At 29.5% G+C, this 22,800-nt stretch overlaps 1 protein-coding gene across 1 annotated transcript in view; it reads left to right on the top strand.

Annotated features, from left to right (window-relative positions):
* LOC113389804 (inhibitory POU protein-like) overlaps positions 1-22,265 on the top strand; it is a 101,743-nt gene extending 79,478 nt beyond the window's left edge. The window contains exons 4-7 of the mRNA XM_026626810.1: positions 10,821-11,168; positions 13,125-13,277; positions 19,627-19,902; positions 22,131-22,265. Coding sequence (XP_026482595.1) covers positions 10,821-11,168; positions 13,125-13,277; positions 19,627-19,902; positions 22,131-22,265 — 912 coding nt within the window. The remainder of the gene's footprint in view (positions 1-10,820; positions 11,169-13,124; positions 13,278-19,626; positions 19,903-22,130) is intronic.
* Positions 22,266-22,800: the final 535 nt, after the last annotated feature.

Below are 22,800 nucleotides of genomic sequence, written 5' to 3'. Positions count from 1 at the left end.
TAACGACTGGACCTGCCTTTGCCAAAAACTAACCAGCACATCTCCCTATTAATAGGAATCGAATGTTTTTTAAACCATTCAAATCGGTTGATCCGTGCGCCCGAAAACTTGGACAAAAAAATGTTGTATCAATTTGGAATTAATATAATGTTACTGAAGACCATCATTATGCGTTCTCGGCCAATATATAAAATATTTTATATATTTTATTAATCACTACTTTATGATACCAAGTTTGTAAAATTTTAACAACAATTTTACTAACAATACACAACTTTAACAATATATGCATTAAAAATTATTAATAATAATAGTATGATTTCTAACATCTATAAATATTTATATTTAATTTATTTTACTCTATCGGCGACGTGATTACAGGATGTCAAATTAATAACAATTTATATTTATTTGTTCAAATTTATGTTAATAGACACAGAATTCAGTAAACGATACTATAACACTACTATATACCTAAAATAATAAATCAAATTATATACACACGCATCCATTTCTTTTGAGGTATGCCTTAAAAATGTTCAGAAACCTTCGAAACGTCGAGAAATGCAAGAATTTTCATTTTCGATTTTCGGCCCATTACTATAGCTACCCTACGGGAAATTAATTATTGTAAAAATATTCTTTCACAAAATTAATATTATTATTATCAAATATGTCTACATCTAATTGCATGAAAAACTATTACCCATTAGTGTAAACTATCGATTATATTATCAATATCGATAATAATGTTGCCTGCCAAAATGCATGTTATTAACCGTGACGTGTCTTCCCACGTGACGTAGAAGCGTGACGTGACATCGGGATGTCACGATGTCAATCCTAGGGACATGTATGTACGATTGAATAATAAATATATACATACATATATATATATATATATATATATATATATATACATACATTGCAGGATTATAATCAGCTTTAATAGGATTTACAGGGATGATAGATTGTATGTAGTACCCTCAGTGTACGAGTACGATAAATTATTTTTATTTACGTATTTTAATTTTAAACTAGATGACCCGACAGACATCCTGTACTTATGTTTACAATTCAAAAGTTTCATTTTTTTTTTAATAATCTATACTGATATTTACCAATTAGTTAAAAATTATTATGTTTTTTTACACTACAGTCTATACCGAAATGTATATACATCCACCCATATGGATCTTAAATGTACAACTGCTTCAAATAAAATGATGAATATTCGCTTTTTTGAAAAACATTATAAAACATTTGTTTCTTATAATTAGTTCTTTTATCGATATCCGATGTTTTTTTGAAAAAAAAATGAAATTACACCACTGAGAGGGATGTTATCCCCCGGGAAATGGCAAAGGAGTCTAAATTATTTTCACTTTTGATCTTGAGAGTAAGATAAACCTAATTTCAAAAATTTCATACAAATTGGAGCACAGTAAAAAAAATTCAGACCCAAAACACTGGTACTTCATGTTGAATTAAATTTATTTAATTTTTTATTATTTAAGATATCGAAAATTGCATCTTAAACTTCTCCTAATCGATATCGTGAGGACCGAATTGTATGTATTCATCTTTAATTTCCCATTTTGTTGTTATAAAGTGAAATTTTTACGATTTTTAAAAATATTGTGGAAAGATTAGTAAAAGATGCAAAGAAATTATATATTAAAAACAAAACTATATTGAAAATTTAATATCCGAATCATGTGTTGGCGCCCCCTAAAGGGTGCGCTCTTATTTTTCGCATGCATCGCATTAAAGCTAAGACCGGCCCAGATTAATATTTATTTCCATATTTTAAGTGAATCAATTTGTCATATCCTGTTCATATGTGTATCATTCAATCTGCCATACATATACCGTATTTTATATTATTTTGATTTCTGGCACATCTCAGCTGATTTTTGGCAATAATAATGTAGACATTTCATTTTTCTTCATAATCATAAATTTATTATACATATTCTAATATTGTCTAGGTTCATAAGTAAATTGAAATTTTTGGCAAATGATAGTTTTCATTTGTTTTCAATGCAAACAATGACGTGTCGTTTTTTACATTTTTTTCTATTTATTTCTACAATATTGCGCGTACATCCCAGTACTTTATAATCACTTACATCCTAGAAAGTTTCCTTAACAAACTTCAGAAAGGTTCATCAAAATCCGAATAATCGTTTAGAAGGAGTATCTAGTGAGTGCTTGTAATTTATTATGAACTTTATATAATAGCAATAAAGCTCAAATTGTTTCTACATTTTAGTTAGAAAACGTTTGTGTGTGTAAAAGAAAAGGGTTGTTTTTCGGGTTTTCTCGGCAATTATTCGATTTTTTCTCGCCTTAAGAATCATCCTTGGACTTCAACGAACATTTTAAAAAATAATTTTTCAAATTGGTCTAGGCGTTGTTAAGTTATGCGTTTACTAACACATTTTGCGATTCATTTTTATATTATAGATGATTTAAAGATTTTCTGGCGATTTTTTGGGATCAAAAAATATAATTCTTAATACTAGTTTCTGTGTATATTTATGTATGTTTGTGTCATTTAATACCATCAAAGGGCTTGCATAAAAGGAGCAATACGTGTCTAATATAATGCAATAAGATCCAGAACAGCCCTGGGGAATTACACGCGTGCGGTGGAGAGAAATCGATTCCTTTGAGATTCTCGAGAGATGCACTTATATATATATATATATATATATATATACTCTCTTATAATATATCCAGTAAAGTATATACGAGTACATTCAATTAGATTTATACTTTAATATATTGACCGTCGATGGTACGCACTTTTTGGATTAGGATACTGAAGGCTACTCTAAAAATTTTGACCGAAATATAATAGGCTTTAGATGGAAATTTGTGTGTACATGGTTTGGGTTTTAAGGTTTGGGATTTAGTGTCCACTGGACTTGAGACAAATGGAATTGTAATAAGATTTTGTGATGTGAAAGGGTAGGTTTCAAAGCTTTTACATATCAATCAGAATTCATACAAAAACCGACATTTCAGAAAACCGGTTTTTGAATTTTAATTTTACTAAAAAACCGGTTTTAACCGGTTTTCGAACTTTTTATAAAAAATAAATTTTTGCTCGAACATTCTGTAATTTATCCGCAAATTTAGTGTAATTTAGATCAGTGTTTGACTGAATTTATTTATTGTTTAATTTTATAGATAGTAAACAAAATTATTTTAATTTTTATTAGTAGAACTAAAAAATAATAGTTTATCTTGATTAAATAACATTGAAAATAATTATTCGTTATTCATGCATCATTTTCACATATAAGAATGAAAATATTTTTATGATAGTGAAAGGAAATTTTTTGAATAAATAAAAATAATACATTTTTAAATAAAAAAAAATCATTAAATTAAAATAAAATAAAAAAATATTCGATACATGTTGATACATACTTGTTAATATCAAGTATAGTTTTAAAAACAATTATGCTAAACTCGGGTATTGTCTGTTCCGAGCAATTTTAATTAATTAATTTTAAACATACTTATTGTTTTTTAACTTCCCGTAGGGTAAGTTATTGTAATGAGCCAAAAATCGGAATTGAAAATTTTTACATTTCTCGACGTTTTGAAGGTTTCTGAACATTTTACTGGCATACCTCAGAAAAAATGAATGTGTGTGTGTGTGTGTGTGTATGTATGTATGGATACCATTTTTTGTCCACGTTTTCGGGCGCACGGATCAACCGATTTGAATGGTTCAAAAAGCATTCGCTTCCTATTGATAAGGAGATGTGCTGATTAGTTTTTGGCAAAGTCAGGTCCAGCAGCTACGGAGATAAAGAGCAAAGAGTGCAGCAAATAGAAATCGAGTTTTTGAGAGAACGGAGTATCGAATTTGAATGATCTAAAAAACATTCAATTAGTAATGATTGGGAGAAGTGTTGATTAGTTTTTGGCAAAGGCAGGTCGAGTGGTTTCGGAGACACAGAGCTAAATGTGAAAAAATGGCAGTTTTTGAAAGTACTAAGCGTCCGATTTGAATGATTTAAAGAACTTTTTGCTTGTTTTAACAAATAATTGCTTTTGGAAAAAAATGTTTCAATTTAATCAAAAATAATCATTGATTATTTCAAAACTTGTTTTTAGAAATTACAATTGCCATATAACAAGTTTTGTTGTAAACTATGAAAGTATTACTATCATTAGAGAAATAGTAATTAATATACAACTGGGATAAAAGATTTAAATTTAAATTTTTTGGTATAAAATTATTTATTTGGGAAAAAATCTTGCAAAGTCAAAATAAAGACTGTGATAGTCAAGAAATAAAAATATATTTTTAATTTAATCTTTTTTATTAATTTTTTCAGATATTTTGTTGTATTTTATGGTCTTTCATAATTTAAAAAATTAGAAAATGCACTTTTTAATAAAATTTAGCACTAGCTGTAAGTGGAATTCTGTCTTAAGGCAATTAAGGCATGGTGCCTTAAGGCAAATTGCTGGAACTTCCGGTACCGCAATTCAAAAGTCGAGTAATTAAAAATAAAATTCAAGTAATTAAAAGTAATCAATAATAATCAATAAAAGTTGATCAATGATTTGAAACATTTAATACAATTTCGAACCATATTAAATCATTCTATCTTAAATCATTCTATCTTAAATCATTTATTTTGAAATATTTTGGAAATTCTGAACTTTTTTTCAAAGCAATCGTATACTGCTTTAACTGCATAAAGACGAAATATGGAAGCGCGTAAGCGCCGCGTCGCCGTCTAACGCGTAAACATTGGTACGGAACCCATAGGAATGTAAACAAAATTTATTCTTATTGTTAAAATCTCTATAAAATATCTGATAATTTGATGTGCATATGTCTAATGATCATTTTTGACAGCCAAATGTCATTTTTTTTTTTACTTTTTTCACTAGATCTCCGAAACCGCTAGACCTGCCTTCATAAAAATTTTATCAATTCTTCATCTTGTCAATACAAGTAAAATGTTTTTTGAGTTATTAAAATCGAACGCTCCGTTCTGTTAAAAACTGAGTTACCGTTTTCAGCACTTTTTGCCACGTATCTTCGGAACGGCTAGACCTGCCTTTGCCAAAAACTAATCAGCACGTCTCCTTATCAATACGAATCGAATGTTTTTTTTAATCATTCAAATCGCTTCATCCGTGTTTCTGAAATCGTCGACGAAAATTTGTATACGCACACACACACATAGACGCACACACACACACCCGCACATACATCCATTTTTTCTAAGATATGCCAAAATGTTCAGAAGGTTTTGAAACGTAAAGATATATACAAGTTTTCATTTTCGATTTTTTTGCGATTACTATAACTTGCCCTACGGGAAGTTTTATGACGTGAAAGTCAAAGCTTTTACATATCAATCGTCTTCAAAAGTTGACATAATTTTTTATTTGGCTAATAGTAGAAGACTAATTTTTGGCTTTTGATTTTTTTGGTATTCAGAACAAACAAAAACTACGGTTTCAATCAACAATATCTCGTCTACCTCTCCTCTGCCAAATTTATCTGTCAATTTACCCATTTTCCCAGTTAGGGTCGGTTGACTTTATGATATTTTTACGAGAATCTCATAACTCTTGGTTAGCAGTCGCGTGCCGATGATAAAAGGGGCTAAAAATCATCTCCAGCACTAGATTCAGTCGAAAATCGACCCTTGGATGAATATTACCTTGTTGCTTTTCCCCAACCCCCAAACAACTGGGATATATAGTCAATTGGATGAGAAAATAAAATTTTACTAAATCTATGGATAGAGCAACAATATGTGATTGATATAAGTGATATAGGATTTATGAGTCGTTGTGGATTTTTGCTGATTATTGTATCAACTAATAATAAAAATCTTTAAACTGCTTAATGATGGCACGTATATAGAGTCCAAACGTACAGATTAACAATATTTTATATTTATATTTATATTAAAATTTATATTTATATTTATATTAGGTTGTCAAATATCTCCCTTCCGCCTTTTTGTATTATAAACCAATAGCAAAAAAGCGGAAGGGAGATATTTGACAACCTAATATTTATATTTATATTTATATTTATATTTATATATATATATATATATATTTCTATTTATATTTATATTTATTTTTATTTTTTATAATCGATTTATATTTTATAATTCATTGCATTATATAATCGATTTTTTGCGAGCTGTACCTTCAATTTTAGCAAAATATACAGAATGATTTTTAGAATTTCTGAACCTGGCTTACAAGTACTTATTTTTAAATAAAATACCAAGAGCTATTACAATATGTCATAAGACTTGAATCTAATTATTATTTACACAGTTCTCAGGCGTAAAAATGTTTTCAGTGTCAAAGGATGATATGTTGTTTTTTGCATTTTTTTCATTTGTTTCTACAATATTACTATAGTTTTATAATTCATGACATCTTAAACAATTTTCTTAACAAACTCCAAAAAATTTTACCAAAATTCGAATAATCGTTTAGGAGGAGTTTGGATTCATATATCCCTACAGAAGAGTTTTATATGTAATATATATATATATATATATATTTGCACATTATGTCCATTAATCCGTTCATGAGTTATACTTAAAGTAAATGTTAATCTTTTTAGAAAAAAATTTTTGGTACGGTAAGTACCAGCAATTTGCCCCAAGGCACGATGCCATACACCACTAGTTATTTTTTATTATCTAATTATTATTTATAATACCGTGAGATACAGTTCTCATGTGTTAAAATGTTTTCTATGACAAACATTCATTATAGTTCATGACATCTTAAACAATTTCCTTGACAAACTCCAAAAAAATTTACCAAAATTCGAATAATCGTTTAGGAGGAGTTTGGATTCATATATCCGTGGAGAAGAATTTTATATATACTAAATATATTTTTTAACTTCCCGTAGGGTAGTTATAGTAGTGGGCCGAAAATCGAAAATGAAAATTTTTACATTTCTCGACGTTTTGAAGGTTTCTGAACATTTTGGCATGCCTCAGAAAAAATGGATGTGTGTATGTATGTATGGATACAATTTTTCGTCTACGTTTTCGGGCGCACGGATCAACCGATTTGAATGGTTTAAACAAATTATTATGAATAAATTTTAATGGAATTATTTAAGAAACATGTGTAAGACTTTAGACATCAATTATTCAACTTTTTCTAAATTTCATTAAAAAGTGCATTTTCTATTTTTTTAAATTATGAAAGCCCATAAAATACAACAAAATATCTGGAAAAATTAAAAAAAAAAGATTAAATTATAAATGTATTTTTATTTATTGATTATCTCAGTTTTTATTTTAACTCAGCAAGATTTTTTCCCAAATAAATAATTTTATAGCAAAAAAATTAAATTGCCGATGCCGTACACCACTAGTTTTTTATTATTATCTAATTATTATTTATAATACAGTGAGATACAGTTCTCTTGTTTTAAAATGACAAACAATGATGTGTTGTTTTTTGCAATTTTTTCTGTTTATTTCTATAATACTGTTATAGTTTTATAGTTCATGGCATCTTAAACAATTATCTTAACAATCTCCAAAAAGATTCATCAAAATTTGAATAACTGTTTAGGAAAAGTTTGAATTCATACATCCGTACAGATTTTTTTATATATAATATATATATATATATATATTTAACTTCCCGTAGGGTAGTTATAGTAATGGGCCGAAAATCAAAATGAAAATTTTTGCATTTCTCGACGTTTTGAAGGTTTCTGAACATTTTGGCATACCTCAGAAAAAATGGATGTGTGTGTGTTTTGTGTGTCCGCATTTTTTTGTCCACGTTTTCGGGCGCACGGATTAGCCGATATAAAAGGTTTGAAAAACATTTGATACCTATTGATAGGGAGATGTGATGATTAATTTTTGGCAAAGGCAAGTTCAGCCGTTACGGAGATACGGAACAAAGAGTGCGGAAAATAGAAATCGAGTTTTTGAGACATCGGAGCATCCGATTTGAATGATCTCAAAAACATTCAATTTTTAATGATTGGGAGAAGAGGTGATTAGCTTTTGACAAAGACAGGTCCCGCCATTTCGAAGATACAGAGCTGAATGTGCAAAAAATGGCAGTTTCTGAGTGAACTAAGCGTCCGATTTGAATGATCTAAAAAACTTTCTGCTTGTTTGAACAAAACAATTGCTTTTGAAAATAAATATAAATTATTACACCTTTTTTTATTTTCCATAAAATATTTTTGCATTTTTGGATTAAAAATTGAAAAAATTACCCAGGCTAAGCACAGTCTAAGCGCCACTCTGGTAGAAATGTTTAGCCAAGTGCGTTTAGACTGTAAACGCACTGGAACACTTTTTCAATTTTGTGAAAACTATTGAAAAATGTGAAAATGCCGTCAAGCTAAGCACAGTATAAGTGAAAATGTCGCACAGAATTTTAATATCAAGTTAATTAATGTTAGTAGTATTTGATTGTAACGGTTCTTAGTGCGCTCTGTAACAAGACATGTGAATACAGAGCCTAACATTAACAAACTTAAATTAACACTAACAATATTATAATATAAATAAATTAATAATTTTACAAAACTTTACTTTCCCACGTTCTTCCACCGCCCTCCAACTTGTTTTTTAATATCAATAAAAAATATTTGCAAGCAATCACTTCTCCTCGTGCACATTTCAATTTTATTGCCCTCACTACAACGTCGTTCTGAGGTGAAGATTTCAACCCTCAAAATTATATCGTACAACATATATATATATACAGACGATACAGATGATACAGAAATGGATATAGTTAAATACAACCCCGTCAAGTCAGTCAATGGATGGTGGTGGAAATAATAATAAAATTATATTAGATTGTGAGAGCTTCGGCGGTGGAGAGGTTATCAAGTGATAACACTTAGTGGTGGAGTAACATGAAAGTGTATCGAGAGATGTTTGATGGGATTGCAATTAGTGAGAGGATACAAGAGTGTTATCATCATCCCTTACGAGTGTAATCGACATAAATGTACAAATATAACTAGTGGTGTATGGCATCGTGCCTTAAGGCAAATTGCTGCAACTTCCCGTACCTTGATGAAATATTCGAGAAATTTTAAACGTTAATAACAAATACTGTAATAACCTTACAGTCATTTTGCTATCTTGTTATATCTGAGCAAATCAAATGTAAATCATAAATAAATCAATTTATCTACAGAACATTAACAATCGTCATTTCATTTCGAATTCAATTTAAAAAAAAATAGTTGCCTAATTTACACAAAATTGAAAAAGTGCTCCCGTATAGTCACAGTCTAAACGCATTTGCAAATAATTCTGTGCGACATTTTCACTTGTACTGTGCTTAGCTTGGCGGCATTTTCACATTTTTTAATAGTTTTCTTTTAACAAAATTGGAAAAGTATATAACTTCTTATATATAAGAATGGAGTTCTCGATAAAATGATCCGCTAAAACTCGATAACGGCTAAACCGATTTGGCCAGTCTTAGTCTTGAAAAATTCGTGCCAATCGGTAGGTTGTCGGAAAGGTGAAATATTATTTCAAAATCGCGTAGAAACTTTACATTTTCAATTTGATTTTTTTTGTAGAAGCGTAATTTGAATAAAACAATGGACGGTGGCTAATACGTCAAATGTCAAACGTTTTTGAAAGATGTTCATTTACGTTTAGTAGGATGTTTTATTGTGAATATTATTTAATTATGATTAAATTGTAGTAAGTAGTTTTGTTCGTAGTTTTATTTATATACAAAAACGTTAGTAAACGTTTTGACGTAAACAAATTATTCAGTGACAAACAAAAATGTAGTTTTTTGCCTACATTTTTGTTTGTCATTGAAAATTTTTTAACAAATAGCTGGAACTTCCCGTACCGTAACGAAATGTTCGAGGAATATTAAATGTTTTCAAATAGATTATTATAAATATTGTAACATTGCCTAATATTTATAAGAATTATGCAAGCTGAATCACCAAGGCAAAAATATTTATTTAAAGTAAAAAGAAATCGAATGAATTTTTTTTCTAAAAGCAATTGTTCTGTCATATAAAAAGTCAAAATATTTTAAATTCAAGTTTTTTGAATATTTCACTATAAGCAAACAAATTTTGTACTAAAATGCTAGAAAATAGAAAATCGTTTCTACTAGAATACAGAACAAATGATTTTTTGATATACTCAATTTATTATTAAACCAGAAATTTTTGAAAATTTACTTACAATTGAAATTATTACGTTAAATTTCTATATACAAGTTTTTTACATTTCTTAATTCGAGGCAAGCAAATTAATGCTACAAATTTTAGGAAGTAGAAAATCGTTTCTGTTAGGATTTTAAACAAATAGTTTTTTGATATTTTCAAATTATTATTGAATTAGATATTTTAGAAAATTTATCAATTATTGAAATTGTTATGATAAATTTTTATAAACAAGTTTTTTACATTTGAGGAAGTAGAAAATCGTTTCTGCTGAAATACAAAACAAATTATTATAAATTAATTTTAATAGAATTATTTAAGAAACAAGTGTAAGACTTTAGACATCAATTTTATTCTCTTAACAAACTTCAGAAAGATTTATCAAAATCGGAATAATAGTTTAGGAGGATTAATCATTCATACCCCATTACAGAATAATTTTATATATGATATATATATATATACATATATATATATATATATATATATACATATACACAATCAATCTACTACCTCATATATCATTATTACCATACCATTTCTATCACAATTCACCTAACTCTGCTACCTCACCGGTTCATAGAAACCGTTGTTCCACCAGGGTCACCACGCACACCACCACCAGGGCCACCAGCACCAGCAGCAGCACTCGATGGACTCCAGTGGCGGCGGAGGCCTAGTCGACCCCATTCTGGAACCACTGACCCACGGGGGTAACATGACATCTCTGACTCCCATGGCGGACTCGATGTTACCGATGGGCGCCTTCAATGCGACCTCCGGATCGGTGGTCAACGGCGGCGGTGGCGGTAACGGAGGTCAGCTCCATGGGCACCATGGAGGGTACCATCATCACCATGCCGGGGTTGTGGCGGGGCACGCCGCTGGGGTCGTCGGGGCTCATCATCATATGATGGCTCATCATCATCATCATCATCAGCACCAACAGGTAAGGGATGGAGTTTGAATTCGATATTTAAGTAATAAATATTTACTAAATTTACTATATTTTATTCGGGACATTTTTTTTTGGTTTTTGTCAAATAACTCAAAAATTTCATATGAAACCACTCCTTTTTAGTTAGACAGGGTGAAATAAGATAAAATTTACAACATTTCCTAGGGAACACTTTTATACACTGCAATATAAAAGTTTTGAAAAAAACGACTTTGAATTCGTTATTAACTTCCCGAAGTTTATGTTTTCATAAAAAAATCCGAGTCGCTAATTTTGTTTTCTCGACGTTTCAAGCCATTCTGAATCGAATGAGACCAAATTTAGAAAAAGTATGTGTGTGTGTGTGTGCATGTATGTGAACAGATTTTTTGCCGTAAATCGCCGTTTTCTCAAAAACGGCAGGGTCGATTTCAAAAATTTAAAAGCCATTCGATGTATCTCGATGAGGACTATTGTTTGTCAGTTTTGTGCGACGATTGGCCAAGCCGTTTCTTTATAAATAGCAGAGAAGTGAAAAGTTTTTCGTTCACGCTTTAGCCCGCAAATCTGAATCGATTTTGAAAATTTAAAAACCGTTCGAAAGATATTGGTTGGGAATCGTGCTAATTAATTTTTGGTAGAAATCGGTCGGGCCATTTTCTTGTAATAAAGTTTAAAAAAAAAAATTCGGCGATTTTTATTATTATTTTTTTGACGGTAGATACCATAGTCTTCTATGTCATACTAAAATATTACGGCCCTACGACAACTTGTTTAGCATTAAAAATTCGTCAAAGTTTGCAAAAATTAGTATGGTCTTTTTGGCATTTGTCAAAATTAAAACTTTTATCGACGTTTGCTCAAAAACGCCTGAACCGATTTCAGAAATTTAAAAACCATTGGATGTATCTCGATGAGGATTATCGTTTTCTGCGACGATCGGCCGAGCCGTTTCTTTGTAATTTGGAAAAAAGTGTTAAACCTTTCGTCCACATTTAAGCTCATACTACCGAACCGATATTGAAAAATCAAAAACTGTTCGAAAGATATTAGTTGGGAATGATACTGATTAATTTTAGGTGAAAATCTACCGAGCCATTTTCTTGTAATTAACTGTTGAAAAAAAATTTAGGCCGATTTTTAGGGAACGTTTTTTGGCTGTATATACCATGGTCTTATAGAACTTACTGAATTATTACGGCTCTACGACAAGTAGTTTAATTTTAAAAAATCATCAAAGTTTGAGAAAATAAGTAGTTCTTTTGACATTTGTTAAAATTAAAATTAGACGATTTACTTGGTATAACGATAGAGGACTTGGTAATAATGAACATACTAAAGCATTAAAGTCCTACGGAAACTGGTTCAATTATTAAAATTATTGATTTGTGAAAATTTGCTTTTAGAAAACACTCCGAGTTAACGTGTTCGTTCGTTTTCAATTATGTATAATAAATCCACTCGGAATACTTTTAATCACTAATAAATTAATTTGTTTATTATTGATTAAGTCGATTATTTACACATATCGGGAAGTTCATGTAACTTGCCTCAAGGCTAAATACCAATACCAACTAGTTTTAATTTTTGGCACATCTCAACTGCTTTTCGGCAATAATAAAGTAGGCATTACATTTTCCTTATTTATAATCATGAATTTATTATATTTTAATATTGTCTTAGCCTATAAGTGAATAGAAATGTTTGGCAAACGACAGTCTTCATTTGTTTTTAATGTCAAACCATGCCTTAAATATTTTCAAGGGCAAACAATGATAAGCGGTTTTTTGTAATTTTTTCCATTTATTTCTACAATCTAACTACATATCTATGAATCTAAAAATTCTAGAAAATTTGCCGAACAAACTTCAGGAAGATTCATGAAAATCCGAATTATAGTTTAGGAGGTTTAGTCATTCATACATAGTTACAGAAGAATTTCATATATAAGATATATATTTTTTTCAGAGTATGCACCATGCCCATCACCCAGCGATGGCAGCAGCAGCTGCTGCTGCTGCAGCAGCAGGTTTGCATCCAGATGCTGATACTGACCCAAGAGAATTAGAAGCTTTTGCTGAACGTTTTAAACAGAGGCGGATCAAGCTCGGAGTGACACAGGTAAAATAAATTTGTAAATATTAAAAAAAATACTATTTTTTTTATTTATTAGTTTATAAGAAAGACGTTACAATGATAATAAATATTATTTGAATTCTTTGTGCATGTATGATAACCGAATACAGACCCATATTAGCCCTATTCATACATTAATATCGTTTAATATTAGCCCATTCGTTATTGACTTATGCATTTATTTATTACATTCCCAGTATGTTTTAAACTGTTTGTCTAATATTAATGGAATGTTTGACGCATTTGTACAAAATGGATTGACAGTTTTATACATCGTTAGAAAGGTCTCAAAATTCTTAGTTTTTTTCCCATATATCGCAACTTCGAATTCCGAACGGTGTGGCCTACAGGCGAGTTGCCGTCGTAAAATTTCAGGAAAATCGGAAAATCTCGAGAAAATTATATGAACACACTTAACCATTCATATACCATTTTATTCATAATTTTATTCTGCATCTTTCGTACGAACAAAGTTTTTTCGTATCTTTTACGGTTTAGATGTTATAGAGCAATATGTGTGGTTGTTAACTTGTGCAAAGTGCTAATGTGGTTGTTAAAATGCAAAGTGCTAATGAACAATGTTCACTTAGCAAAGGCACAGTTTTGTACTATTAATTTTGTGTCTTTCAAAATAGTTGTTTAACACAATTAATATATTTGGAAAATTTGTTCAAAAATGAATAATCTAAAATATTGTCTAACATTACAACACCCTATAACAACTCGGTATACTTATAAATCGTAATTGAAAATGTAGTAACATATTTTTGCATACGAAATAAATAATGTTCACTTAGCAAAGGTACAGTTTTGTACTGGTAATTTTACTTGTAGCTTTTAAAATATTTGTTTAAAATAATTAATATATTTGGAAAATTTGTTCAAAATTGAATAATCTACAATATTGTCTAGCATCACAACACCCTATAACAACTCGGTATACTTATAAATCGCAATTGAAAATGTAGTAACATATTTTTACATACGTAATAAACAATGTTCACTTAGCAAAGGTACAGTTTTGTACTGGTAATTTTAATTGTATCTTTTAAAATATTTGTTTAAAATATTCAATATATTTAGAAAATTTGTTCAAAATTGATTAATCTACAATATTGTCTAACATTACAACACCCTATAACAACTCGGTATACTTATAAATCGTAATTGAAAATGTAATAACATATTTTTTCATACGTAATAAACAATGCTCACTTAGCAAAGGTACAGTTTTGTACTGGTAATTTTACTTGTATCTTTTAAAATATTTGTTTAAAGTAATCAATATATTTGGAAAATTTGTTCAAAATTGAATAATCTACAATATTGTCTAACATTACAACACCCTACAACAACTCGGTATACTTATAAATCGCAATTGAAAATGTAGTAACATATTTTTACATACGTAATAAACAATGTTCACTTAGCAAAGGTACAGTTTTGTACTGGTAATTTTAATTGTATCTTTTAAAATATTTGTTTAAAATATTCAATATATTTAGAAAATTTGTTCAAAATTGATTAATCTACAATATTGTCTAACATTACAACACCCTATAACAACTCGGTATACTTATAAATCGTAATTGAAAATGTAATAACATATTTTTTCATACGTAATAAACAATGCTCACTTAGCAAAGGTACAGTTTTGTACTGGTAATTTTACTTGTATCTTTTAAAATATTTGTTTAAAGTAATCAATATATTTGGAAAATTTGTTCAAAATTGAATAATCTACAATATTGTCTAACATTACAACACCCTACAACAACTCGGTATACTTATAAATCGCAATTGAAAATGTAGTAACTATTTTTACATACGTAATAAACAATGTTCACTTAGCAAAGGTACAGTTTTGTACTGGTAATTTTAATTGTATCTTTTAAAATATTTGTTTAAAATATCAATATATTTAGAAAATTTGTTCAATATTGATTAATCTACAATATTGTCTAACATTACAACACCCTATAACAAACTCGGTATACTTATAAATCGTATTGAAAATGTAATAACATATTTTTTCATACTAATAAACAATGCTCACTTAGCAAGGTACAGTTTTGTACTGGTAATTTTACTTGTATCTTTTAAAAATATTTGTTTAAAGTATTGATATTTTGGAAATTTGTTCAAAATTGAATAATCTACAATATTGTCTAACATTACAACACCCTATAAACAACTCGGTATACTTATAAAATCGTAATTGAAAATGTAGTTACATATTTTTTCATACGTAATAAACAATGTTCACTTAGCAAGGTACAGTTTTGTACTGGTATTTTACTTGTATCTTTAAAATATTGTTTAAAGTAATTAATATATTTGAAAATTTGTTCAAAATGAATAGTCTACAATATTGTCTATATTACAACACCCTATAACAACTCGGTATACTATAAATCGTAATTGAAAATGTAACATATTTTTTCATACGTAATAACACTGTTTCACCTACTTGGCAAGGTACAGTTTTGTACTGGAATTTTACTTGTATCTTTTAAAAATATTTGTTTAAAGTAATCAATATATTTGGAAAATTTGTTCAAAATTGAATATCTACAATATTGTCTAACATTAACAAACAACAACCCTATAACAACTCGGTATACTTATAAATCGTAATTGAAAATGTAGTAACTTATTTTTTGCATACGTAATAATAATGTTCACTTAGCAAAGGTACATTTTGTACTGGTAATTTTACTTGTATCTTTAAAATATTTGTTTAAACTAATAATCTATTTGGAAAATTTGTTCAAAATTGAATAGTCTACACAATATTGTCTAATATTATAACACCCTATAACAACTCGGTATACTTATAAATCGTAATTGAAAATGTAAGTAACATATTTTTCATACGTAATAAACAATGTTCACTACTTGGCAAAGGTACAGTTTTGTACTGGTAATTTTACTTGTATCTTTTAAAATATTTGTTTAAAGTAATCAATATATTTGGAAAATTTGTTCAAAATTGAATAATCTACAATATTGTCTAACATTACAATACCCTATAACAACTCGGTATACTTATAAATCGTAATTGAAAATGTGGTAACATATTTTTTCATACGTTAAAACAAATTTCACTACTTAGCAAAGGTACTGTTTTCTACTGGTAATTTTGTATCTTTTAAAATATTTGTTTAAAGTAATCAATATATTTGGAAAATTTGTTCAAAATTGAATATCTACAATATTGTCTAACATCACAACACCCTACAACAACTCGGTATATTATAAATCGCATTGAAAAAAATAACATATTTTTACATACGCCATAAACAAGTGTCACTTAGCAAAGGTACATTTTTGTACTGGTAAATTTTTACTTGTATCTTTTAAAATTTTTGTTTAAAATATTCAATATTTTAAAAATTTGTTCAAATTGATATCTACAATATTGTCTAACATTATAATGCTCTATAACAACTCGATATACTCAAAAACTACCCTAGAACACACTTTCTATTTTTAATTTCAAAATTTTTATTACCGGGCTAATATGGGCCTCACCATACATGCACCGCCCCCCAATTTATTTCTAATTAGTGTCTAATTAATTATTATTAATTGGCGTAATTTTGCAAATTTTTGCTGAATTTTTGAGTCAAAATTTTTTGCTACAACGGTATTTTTAAATATTGCAGACTGACGTAGGCAAAGCGCTGGCGAACCTCAGCCTGACAGAGGTAGGTTTTTGTTTATTTTAATTTTTTCATTATTTATTTATAAAAAAAAATATTAAGTAAATTTTATTTTGGTGTTTTTATGTTGTATTAATTATTTTTTATACTAATAATTTATTTATTTGCTGTATTTTTATTGTTGTGGTTTTTTTAGTGCGTATACTGTCAGGCAGATGTTTTTACGAATATAGTATTTTAGTAAAAGTATTATTTTATAATATTATAAGTAAAGGTTCATAATACAAAATATTTGTTCATATGTTTTTTTAGAACCAAGTTCTGCATTTTATACAAAAGTTATTGAACAAAAACTGAAAATTTAGTGTTTTTCCTATATATTTAAGTATATAAATACGGTTGCGTTTGAATTCGCAATTTATGTCTTAAAATTTTTGTTTGAAGTAAATAGTGTATTTGGTAAATTTGTTTAGAATTAAATATTCTATATTATTGTCGAATGTTAAAAGACTTTACAATGGCTCGGTATACTCTAAAATCGTGTACTTATAAAAAATATTAGAAAAATTAAACTATTTATATTGACTATTAAACTCTACAACAACTCTGTATACTCATAAAAATCCTACAAACTAGTGGTGTATGGCATCGCGTATAAAGGCAAATTGCTGGAACTTCCCGTACCGTAATGAAATATTCAAGAAATTTTAAACGTTTTTAAATATATTATTACAAATACTGTAACTTTCATTATTTTTGCTATCTTGTTATATCTGAGTGAGCAAATCAAATGTAAATCATAAATATAGTCATATATAATATATAAATCATATAAAATAGTTGCCTTAATTTACACAAAATTGAAAAAGTGCTCCTGTATAGTCACAGTCTAAACGCATTTGCAAATAATTCTGTGCGACATTTTACTTATACTGCGCTTAGCTCGGCGGCATTTTCACATTTTTCAATAATTTTCACAAAATTGGAAAAGTGCTGCTACATCAACAGTCTAAACGCACTTGCGAAAACATTTGTACCAGAGTGGCGCTTAGACTGTGCTTAGCCTGGCTATTTTTTTGTTTTGAATTTTTAATCCAAAATTACAGAAATATTTTATGGAAAATAAGAAAAGATGTAATAATTTTTTATCCTCAAAAGCAATTGTTTTGTCAATACAAGCAGAAAGTTTTTTAGATCATTCAAATCGGACGCTTAGTTCTCTCAAAAACTGCCATTCTTTGTACATTTAGCTCCGTATCTCCGAAATGGCGGAACCTGTCTTTGCCAAAATCTAATCACCTCTTCCCCCAATCATTACAAATTAAATGTTTTTTAGATCATTCAAATCCGAAACTCCGTTCTCTCAAAAACTCGATTTGTATTTTCTGCACTCTTTGCTCCGTATCTCCTTAACGGCTGGACCTGCCTTCGCCAAAAACTAATCAGCACATCTCCCTGTCAATACGGATCGAATGTTTTTTAACTTCCCGTAGGTCAAGTTATAGTAATCGCAAAAAAAATCTAAAATGAAAATTTTTATACATCTTTACGTTTCAAAACGTTCTGAACATTTTGGCATACTTTAGAAAAAATGGATGTATATGTGTGTGCGAATACAAATTTTCATCGACGAGTTCGGGAACACGGATGAAGCGATTTGAATAATTCAAAAAACATTGGATTCGTATTGATAAGGAGGCGTGCTGATTAGTTTTTGGCGAAGGTAGGTCTAGCCGTTCCGAAGATACGGGGCAAAAAGTGCCAAAAACGGTAACTCAGTTTTTTAAGAGAACGGAGCGTCCGATTTTAATAATTCAAAAAACATTTTACTTGTATTAACAAGATGAAGAACTGATTTTTCATTGAAATTTTCATGAAGGCAGGTCTAGCGATTTCGGAGATCCAACGAAAAAAGTAAAAACGAAAGCATTTTGGCGGTCAAAAATGATCATTAGACATATGCATAGATATTTTATAGAGATTTTAACAATACGAGTTTAAATCGTAAGTTTAAATTTTGTTTACATTATTATGGGTTCCCCGTACCAATGTTAACCCGTTAGACGGTGACGCGGCGCTTACGCGCTTCTGCATTTTGTATCTATGCAGTTAAAGCAGTACGATTGCTTTGAAAAAAAAGTTCAGAATTTCCAAAATATTTCAAAATAAATTTTTCTTCAAAAAGTCTTTTTTTCAAAAATCTAATTTTTTCAGAGTAAATTTTTTTCAAAAATGTTAATCTTTTTTAAGAAAAATAATTTTTGGTACGGGAAGTTCTAGCCATTTTGCCTTAAGGCACGATGCCATGCGCCCGACTAGTTAAACCATTCAAATTGGTTGATCCGTGCGCCCGAAAACAAACGTGGACGAAAAAATGCGGATAAACAAAACACACCCACACACACTTACACACCCACACACGGTTACACACACACACACTTACACACACACACACACTTACTCACACACACATATCCACTTTTTATGAGGTATGCCGAAAGATTCAGAAACCTTCGAAACGTCGAGAAATGCAAAAATTTTCATTTTCGACTTTCGGTCCATTACTATAACTACCCTACGGGTAAATTAATGTAAAAATGACATATTTTCATCAATATGTTTTTATATAAACAAACCAATTACTAAATCTATCTTTTTTTTCTTTCTAGGCTGATGTAGGCAAAGCCCTGGCCAATCTGAAGCTCCCAGGCGTCGGAGCCTTGTCCCAAAGTACCATTTGTCGTTTCGAATCCCTAACTTTATCTCACAACAACATGATAGCCCTCAAGCCAATCCTCCAGGCCTGGTTGGAGGAAGCCGAAGCCCAGGCCAAGAACAAAAGACGAGATCCTGATGCTCCTAGTGTCCTTCCTGCAGGCGAAAAGAAACGCAAAAGGACCTCCATCGCCGCTCCTGAGAAACGAAGCCTCGAGGCATACTTCCAGGTAAGATAAAAGATTTATGAGATGACCCTTAATGGTACCCATATACTAGGCAACCAGACAAACGACAAAATTTAGCCAATTTACGATAAAATGACCAATGAATATCCAGTTGTAAAATTTTTCGGTGTCCCAATCGAACAAAATTTCATTCATTTTTCTTGAACATTAGAGAAAAAAGTATGTATATTTCGAACGTGTAGTGAGATAAAGTCGACTTTTATTGCAAATTTTTGTTCGTTAAATCATTTTATTTAAACATTGATTGTTTATATAAAAATTATATTGAAGTTTTTTATTTAGCATTAATTTTGTACATTTGCAGCAGACGAATTCGGAAATCAATTTTTTCGCGAAAAAATAGCTCAAAATATTGTTCAAACGTAGTCCGAAAGCAGTTATAACAAATTATTCGCGTTTTACATTATTTCAGCGCCTAATTTTATTCTGAAACATGGCGTTAATCTTGGAATATAAGTCTACATTTACGATTTGAGCAGTGAAATTATATTCCAATAGAATGACTCATGTTTTTTGAGATGCAAATGAAAAACGGACAACTTTTAAAACAAATTCAATATTATTAAATTAAATAAAATTATAAATTTAAATAATTTATTTTTGAAGGAAAAAACACGAATTAAAAATCAAATTTTTATTATCAATATATCAATTTTTTGTAGTTTATAAAAAGCATTGCCGTTCTTACTATATTCATTTCTAAGATTTTATTTATAATATATAAAGAAGTTTGTTAGGTATATTCTTATTGTTACATATTTATTCGAAATAAAAAACAATATTTTTCTTATATTATTGACTTTGGAAGAATCAGATTAAATTTATTTGTGGACTTTCGGTACGAATATTCCTGGATTCAGGATCAATGCATCAAACGCAATGTTACCTTTTTCCAAAAGTAATACCCAGACATTATTGAATAATTTAAATAATATTGTGAATATAAAAGTACCTACTTTATTTAATGAATAATAATATGTACCCATAAAGTTAGCATATTATTCTATAATATTTCGTACTAATAATAATGAACAGTGAAAGAAGTATGTTAATTAAAGTATGTATTTATAAACACATATTTTACCTACAGCAATTTTTACAATGCAATGCATTAATACAACGTAATATTTTATCTGTTTTTATATATTTATCGAAGTAATATTTATTAATAATACAATTAATAATACAGTTGTTAATATATTCATCAGGTAGTAATAAAATATTTTTTTTAACTTCAAAACAATTTTTTTACCTAATTTATTATGTTTTATTTTTCAATAATGTTAGTTTCAATTTTTTTGATTGTTTTTCCTGGTGTTATACTGTATAAATATTTTAAAAAAATACTGAATGATGACACACGGACCGTGTCGAAACGTATAAATAAATAGTTCATTATTTATTGTTCTTTGAATAAATATTATTCATGCTTATTTGTATGGTTAGTTGCAAAATCTAAATATATATTTTGTAATAGTGCGCTTTTCAAGTAATTTTAGATTAGTTTATTATTATTATGATTTTTATTCTTAAACTATTTCAAATGGTTGACTTAGATAAAGTATTATTCTTGACTGTATAATCAACCGAATAAAAGCAAGGATGTTATCTGAAACGCATGGATTTATAATAATTTTCAAATAAAAATAAATATTAAATATTATGCAGAAATAAATATAGAATTTCACCTACATATTTTTACCTATGTGATTTTTAAAATATATTTTTGTATTTTATGAAAAAAGGTATAGTTTCGAGTGATTTTATTACTATGGTCTCATAAATTTGGCAAAATATTCAGGTAAAATCTGGTCTCTCCGCCCTCCGCCAGAACTGCGGACATCATTTTAGTCGCCTGAACTATTAATTTTTATCATTTTACTACGGATCTTCATAAAAATCTTCAAGTCGGGTGCTAATGATTCTTTTGTACTGTTAATTTTTTTATAATGCTTGTTGAAACATATAATAGGCGATGTCTTGCCAATTCGAAAATATTGCTCATGACATCATGTTTCATCTCTATTTTGTATCTGCCTCTTGCTCATTTCATAATAAATAATAATAAATCTGCCGATTGCCTAGTGAATGGGTACCATAATGCAGCGTCTATAAATCTATTTTTGTTTTCTGGAGACACACTTCCAGAAAAGATAAAAAATGTCTATTTCTTATCCAGCGTCTATAAATATCTATTTCTCACCCCCCAGGTGCAACCCAGGCCATCAGGTGAGAAGATAGCAGCGATTGCCGAAAAGTTGGATCTGAAGAAAAACGTGGTTCGTGTCTGGTTTTGCAATCAGCGTCAAAAGCAAAAACGTATGAAATACGGGGCGCAGCACTGACCGAGTGCCGCACTGACGCAGGCGTTCGCGGCACATCAGGCAGTGGCGGCGATGCAGCAGCAGCAGCAGCAGCAGCAGGCGGCGGCGGCCAGTGGCACTGTGCTGGCTTTTGCTGGAGGGGCTTATGGGTATTGAGAAAAAAGAAAGAAAAAATGGTATTGAAAGAACAATGTGCTGCAGAGATAAATGACAGATGAAGCCAAGATTCGTAATGAGATGGTTCTTTGAAACATAAAAGATGAAAAAGAAGTTCTAGGATGGTGATTAACTTAGTGGAGTGTACTTAGTGGAGTAATATCAATGTAGAGTAATGACATTTATGGGCCGATTCTGCCGCATAACAGAGAAATGTTACGGCATAGCTATGTTACGCTCCGACTCCCATACATTATGCGAATGAATCATACTGAATGCTGTCAAAATATCATGTATTTACTGTTCATTCCGGAGTTTTATACATAAACTGCAACGTCACTCGTATATTATATAGTGGTATCAGAAACACACACTTATCTAACATCGTTTTTTGACATTT

The sequence above is a fragment of the Ctenocephalides felis genome, unplaced genomic scaffold, assembly GCF_003426905.1.
Source record: "Ctenocephalides felis isolate EL2017-DRISC unplaced genomic scaffold, ASM342690v1 CF-g0.4_SCAFFOLD_03573, whole genome shotgun sequence".
In the NCBI taxonomy this organism is placed as follows: Eukaryota; Metazoa; Arthropoda; class Insecta; order Siphonaptera; family Pulicidae; genus Ctenocephalides; species Ctenocephalides felis.
The sequence above is the reverse complement of the archived record's forward strand: the minus strand, read 5'-3'. Positions and strand labels throughout refer to the sequence as shown.